This window comes from Rattus norvegicus, chromosome 17, assembly GCF_036323735.1.
Source record: "Rattus norvegicus strain BN/NHsdMcwi chromosome 17, GRCr8, whole genome shotgun sequence".
Taxonomy (NCBI): domain Eukaryota; kingdom Metazoa; phylum Chordata; class Mammalia; order Rodentia; family Muridae; genus Rattus; species Rattus norvegicus.
This window is the reverse complement of record NC_086035.1, coordinates 8,542,249-8,548,606: the sequence shown is the minus strand read 5'-3', so window position 1 is coordinate 8,548,606 and position 6,358 is coordinate 8,542,249. Positions and strand designations below refer to the sequence as shown.

The window sequence follows — 6,358 nt, the reverse complement described above, 5'->3', positions numbered from 1 at the left end:
CTCCTGCGGGGGCTACATGTGGGAACAATGCTCTTGGGGATCAGGTAAGCTCCTAAGTCTGAGCCGTTCTAAGGTGCACCCTCTTGGGGGAATCGATGCCCCTTCCTAGTCAAGAGATGAGACGATCTAGACCTACGCTGATTTGGTTAAGAAAGGGCTCTGGAGCTGGAAGCTAGGGAAGTATCGCTCAGGGTTGAGTTGGAGGTGGTCGCCGCCCCTCCCGAGTCCTGACCTCGGTTGGGCTTCATCAGACTCCCCTGTGCAAAGAAAAGTTTGTTTTTTGATTCTTTTTTTTTTTTTTTTCTTTTTTCCGGAGCTGGGGACCGAACCCAGGGCCTTGCGCTTCCTAGGTAAGCACTCTACCGCTGAGCTAAATCCCCAGCCCAAGTTTGTTTTTTGAGACACGGGTTGTATAGCCCTGGCTGGCTTTTATATCACAGGACTCTACCAAGTTTCGATTAAAGGCATGTACCACCATGGCTGGCATGGAGGAGAGGCTGTGCATAGGCCCACACTCTGTAGGGTGCTTCATCCTCCTTCCTGGTTCTACCCGCCCTTCCAGACAGACACTCACTCGCCAGGGATTAAATATGGGGAGGCTTCTGGGCTTTCAGGCACGTTTAGGTATCATGAGTGCCCACGAAGCAGAGCATGTCTGTGTCACTAAGGCATCGAGTGGCAAGATCCTGGGACCTTGGTAGTGACAAAGTATCTCTGGGGACCCTGATGCTGGGGACCTTCCTGTAGGGGTTGGCAAAGGCAGGCCAGCAGGAGGTCCGTGGCTTGAGTCTTATCCGCAGGGCCCAGCCACAAGTCAGAGAGAGATGGAACCCAGAGTGCAAGGCTCTGCTCTAGCATTGGCTGCTTCATCTCCAGTGCGGCTGTGGGTGCGCTCTCTAACTTCTCTGTGAGGTGGGACTGACACCCCAACCACACTCGAGACTCCAAGCTTCCTACGTGAATTCGCTACATATCCTAGGGCCAGCAGATGTCTGACCTACCCGCCGAGGTCCAGGGACCGTCCACAGACTCTCGTGGGACTATCCGGGAGCTTCCTGGGTGTGCGCTGCCTGGACCTGTGTCCTAGGGACACAGGCCTGGGGCCCGCAGGCGCAGTAACGCAACACGTGGCCAGCCTCGACAGTTCAACGCTTTCCTAAGTTGATTCGCACAAATCTCAAACTGCAAATATGGGGCTGGGGATTTAGCTCAGTGGTAGAGCGCTTACCTAGGAAGCGCAAGGCCCTGGGTTCGGTCCCCAGCTCCGAAAAAAAGAACCAAAAAAAAAAAAAAAAAAAAAAAACTGCAAATATAATAAGGACCACAGATCCAGTTGTCTTTTTTTTTTTAACATTTTTCATTTTCAAATCTATCATTAAGACAAAAAAGTAAACAAAAGTTAGGTCTGTTGCAAATTTTATGATTTTTTTTTCTCTTCTGAGGGGGAAAAACCGTAATAGTAAAAAGAACGCCACTGGGTGTACAGTAAAGCACCACAACACGCGTTACAAACGGGGCTTCCTGCTGCTGCTGCTGCTGCTGCTGACACAGGGGCACGGTCTCTCCACTGCTCTGTGTTAATCAGGACTTCATTAAAGTAAAACTATAAAATCTCCTAGGTTAACTAAGTCAGACACGGTCTGGAACGCAGTGCTTAGCAAGGACAATGCCAGCTATCAGTGCTAACAGAAAACATTGTAGAAGGCCAAAAACAATCAAACCGGAAACCAAAACCTTATTTCCCCTAGATGAGCAGAACTGAAAAGGAAAGGAGCCCCCACCTCCCCATAAGAGCCGAGGGGATTTTTTTCTTTTTTTTTCTTTCTTTCCAGTTGGAGGTGGGGGCCACGACATGTGCTGGCTCTAGGGAACGCTGGCCTAGTTGGCATCCAGTTTGGCCATTTCCTGCACGTAGATGCCTATGCTCTCACTGTCAAAAAGCACAAAGTACACAGTTTTGATGGAGGACGACATAGTGGACACAAAGTAGCTGGAGATGGCCTTCAGAATGAGTTGGGCGGCTGTCTGCTTCGGGAACCCGTTCCTGTAGGAGAGAACACAGGGGGTCAGCACTCAAGGTGTCTACAGCGAGCAGGGTCCTCACCCTGGGCAGGAGATGCTCCCACAGGTGTGAAGAAAGCCCTCACAGGGTAAGCTGTATTAGAGAGCTGTCACACACCGTTGGCACTTGGGTGTGAGCTCTACAACATGACCTCCCTCGTCTCACAGCAGTTACCCCAGGTGTCCTCCTAGCCCCCGTGTCTTGAGGCAGACTGCCTTTGATGCAAGGGGAAAGGAGAGTGGATGGCCAGCAAGGTTACCGTTAGTCCATGGTATAAAAATGTCTGTTGTGGGGACAGGAAGCCAAGCTCATCCCTGGACACTGCTCGGAGCTCTGGGAGCTCTAGGCAGACATGGCTTTGGTGGGGCTCCCCCAGCAGGTCACTGCTAACTGGTTTGATATCTATGAGCGGCTTGCTCTCTCCATTAGGCGTCTAGAATTGGTTTCTGCTGGGATGTTTTAAGTGTAACATGACCTGGTGTGAAGTTTGCAGTCTCTCTGCTGCTTACTGTCTTCACGTCCACTTGCTGCGTGTTAAACAAGCTCAACTCGTTCAAAACCATAAGCACTGCTGTGGTAGAACAGACAGAGCCATCCAGCGCTCACAAGACGAGGGACAGGCAATATAACCAGGCATCTGTGAGCAGGAAGAAGAGGTGGGACCCAGAGAGCATTCTAGACAGTGGCAGCAAGAACCAAGGACACTGAATGCCGAGCGTGGAGCGGTCAAGGTGCGCAAGCTCCTGCTGCTTTTCCCCATGGTCCCCGGAACCGGCAGTCCATGAAAGCTCCACTGCTGAGGCGCCTATCAGTGTCAGTCCACCATGGCCATGGGGTCTGAGTAGCTCTGCCCTCGAGTTGTATAGAGCACTCTATACAAGTGCTCTATACAAGTGGCAGTAAGGGCTGTTGGTCCAGGGACCATCTCCAAACTGCACCAGCTAGTGTTAGAGCAGAGGGCAGGCAGGGCAGCCACCGTGGTGCAGAGCAGAATTCTGGGGCAAGTGTCGATAACCTTGACTTCAGGTCATCACGGAAGTCTCCAAGTCAGCATCCTGCCACTGATGTCACAGGGGGCTCCGAGTGTGAACTCAGGACCTGGAAGCCTGAGCCAGTCCCTGGCCAATACAGCATGTGCTCTTACAGAGTGGTCTGGCCCAGTGGAAGGAAACTCTGCTTGGAGCAGCCTTCAGGGCTACGCCTTGCTCACTGCAGTCTACAGTCCCTAGCCCACCTGCCTGCCACTCTGGCTGGTCCTCTCTGAGTTGATGATGTGATCACAGCACACGCAGCCTTCTACACTGTGCCTGTGACCCTGACTCCCCACCCCGCCCCCGGGAGCCGCACTCTCCCCAGCTGTTAGTGCTCAGGGCTCTTCACAAGGCCACAGGAAAAGCTCTTGCGACCTGCTTTCGCCTGGGAGACCTGGGCCATTGTGGGGTGTGATACATGCTCAGGGCCTCTCCCCATGGAGCTCGGCTCGGAGTTCCAGACAGTCTGGTTTCTTCCCGGAACAAGCCTGATGGTCTAGCTAAGCTGGGGGTCAGTGTGACAGAAGTCAGGGCTGCAGGGAGGCACCAGGCAGCTGGCACAGTGGCCGCAATCCTCTCAGGCAGAGAGGGGAGCACAGGAACGGGCCAGGTGGGAACTGCTGATCTGTTGTAGAGAGAGCGCGTTCCACCCTCTGTGTGTATCCTGCTGGAGCCTGCATCCAGGCCCAGGGAGCAGAGAGGGTGGCCGGGGCAGGCAGACCTCAGTCCGTGGGCACAACCTGGGCTGGCAGGCTCTGAGGAGAGTGTGCAGGGAGCTGTTCTCTGCATGGGTAGGTTTGACCCATATTCCACCAGTGCCATGCTACTGAAGGCCGGCCTGCCTGCCTGCCTGCCTGCCTGCCTCACTTCACGCCCCTTCAGATGAGCAGAGCCGGGGAGGCCCCCCAGACGAACGGTCACAGCTGCGTGCTGCTCCTGTGCGCTCAGCCAGCTGGTGCGCTTGGACTCTGCCGGGCACCGGCCAAGTGTGTGATGTGATGAAGATACATGGTGTTGCCCTGGCCTCTCTCCCGACTGCAAGGTCAGTCTCCTAAGAGCATCACAGGAGCAGGTTACGCCTAGCCGGTTCAGCTGTGGCTGAGGGAAGGCTCCTCCCTGGTCCTGGGTTCTAACTCTGAACCTGTGGCTGGTGCTGACATCACAGAGAGTTTGCCTTGCACACCCGGCTGGGCTCTGCACCTGGAGCTTTTGCCCCTCAGGCCTTCGGCCACTCTGACTGGGAGCCGTGGCCTACATGCAGGCAGCGGGTCAGGACTCCACAGTCTGGACTCTCAGAATGCAGAAGCTGGGGAAAGGGAGGCTGAGAGGTTTATTCTGGTAGGGTACCGCCCACCTCACATACCATACTCTAATCTGGCCTGCTGCTGGGCCAATGGGAGCCTGGATTGGTCCTAGGGAGCCCCGCTCTAAAGTAGCAGACCATGGGGAGAAGCAGAAGCAAGACGGGCATCTCCCTGTGCTGCTGGGCAGGGTCCCAGGCGCCCCCTAGCTGCCCTAGCTAGACACACAGGTGATGAAGTAGATTCATGGCTCCCCTAAGGTGAGAGCCTCTGTAGCTACACAGTGCCTTGGCTGCCCCATCATAGATGACCTGATGCCCTCCGCTTCTGGGTTGTGCCCTGCCCTAGCCCGGTCAGGTCAGAGTGGTGGGACAAGATGATATGTATTAATTAGGTAGAGTGTGGGGTCCAGGCCTGCTAGAGACAACTGGACTCCAGGATCATCCGAAGGTGGGAGACTATCCCCCAGAGCCTCAGAGAGCTACGACTGAGTGACCGTTGGCATTTAGTTACTGTGAGCACTTTAAGCAACGCCCGCCTCAGCTTGCCAGAGCCTGCAGACCAGTGTATGGTGCCCAACTGTGCTGGAGGGCTGCAGACCTGGACGCTGGCACAAACACAGGCTTCGAAGCACGGGCACTACTTTGGTTCCCATCTGAATGCCCCTCCTGTCTTGCCAGGTCTCTGCTGTCTTCTCTAACTAGGGTGGGCATCAAAGACTCAGGGCTTGGGGCTTCTGCTCTGGAGTTTAGATTTGGGTTCCAGCTGCCCTTGTGCAGGATGTACTGGTTTCCTCAAGTGCAAACCGGAATTTCTCAAGTGTGTGTGGTGATGAGGGGGTGACGCCACTGCAGCCACCTGTGCTCCCCTCCCAGACTCCCCAGTTCTCACCTGTGCTCCCCTTCCCAGACTCCCCAGCACTTCAAGTTCCTTGTTCAGTGCTGTCCCTGTTCTACCAGCCCTGGGCCATGGCCAGCATACACTGAAGTCATGTGAGCTTCCCTTGGGGTCAGTCCTGCTGTGTCGGGAACACCCTTTCTCCACATCCGGCCCCACTTTCCTAGGCTAGTGCAAAGAGATCTCAGGGGCTCCGGAAAGTCAGTTCACGAGGGCTGTATCTGGGGTAGGCTCCTGCTTCCTAGTCTGCAGGGTCCTCCCCTATCTGGGTCTTGCTAAGCCTCATTGCCTCTGGGAGGGAAAGGGCCATTGCGAGAACCAGGCCAGCTGGAGACCCCAGATCTAAGTCAGAGCAACATCCCAGAGATAGGAGGTCTAGGCAGCTTTGGGATGATGGGAGGACAGGGCTATCACCTCCTATACGATCACTTCTGCTAGGATTAGATCTCTTGTGCCATGCTGGTTACCCCTCTCTCTTCCCCCATCCACCATTTCCCGCATTTTCTGCAGCATTCATTCATGGCTGCCTGGCTGTGTGAAGCTCCCCCAGGTTAAGGCTACCTCTTGTAGGGAAGCCCAGAGCACTGAAGCTCGAGGAGGAGCTGTTCCCAAGACAATTGTGGCTGTTTACCACAACTAGAGGTCAGCAGCAGGGAGTGGTCTCTCCTTCCTAGCTGCAGGCCCAGAGGCCTTCAGGGCAGCTTCTGTTCTTTCTTTTCCTTTAAAACCATGCCGGGGCACAGGTGGCCTCTGTGCTGCTCTGGCAGCTCAGGTGGCAGGGCTGAGGTATGCCACACTTCCCAGGGAAGTCTGAGAACAGTGGGCATGGAGAACACAGGGCAGCGGCAGCAGGTCCAGCCTGCCCCGCCTACAAGCATTAGAGCCCTGGAAGAAAGCTCTTGTCCTGCGAAGGGTAAGATGTGGGGCCTCGATGCAAGCCTTAACCCTCCAAAGGTGGCTCTTTGACCTCTGAATGAAGTTAAGGATGCCACCCCTCAGTACTGCTGGGTGACAGTAGAGATAAAATGGCTGCTGGCACGCTCTTAAGTCTAAGACAAGTTTCCTCC

General features: G+C 54.9%; 1 protein-coding gene across 4 annotated transcripts in view; it reads right to left on the bottom strand.

Annotated features, from left to right (window-relative positions):
- Positions 1–1,338: 1,338 nt before the first annotated feature.
- Macroh2a1 (macroH2A.1 histone) overlaps positions 1,339–6,358 on the bottom strand; it is a 62,929-nt gene continuing 57,909 nt past the window's right edge. For 3 of the 4 annotated variants that reach the window (XM_006253576.5, XM_006253573.5, XM_006253575.5), the window contains exon 9: positions 1,400–2,044. In XM_006253576.5, coding sequence (XP_006253638.1) covers positions 1,879–2,044 — 166 coding nt within the window. In that variant the 3' untranslated portion in view covers positions 1,400–1,878. Of the gene's footprint in view, positions 2,045–6,358 lie in introns of all 4 variants that reach the window. The other variant, NM_017182.3, reaches the window with a different exon arrangement.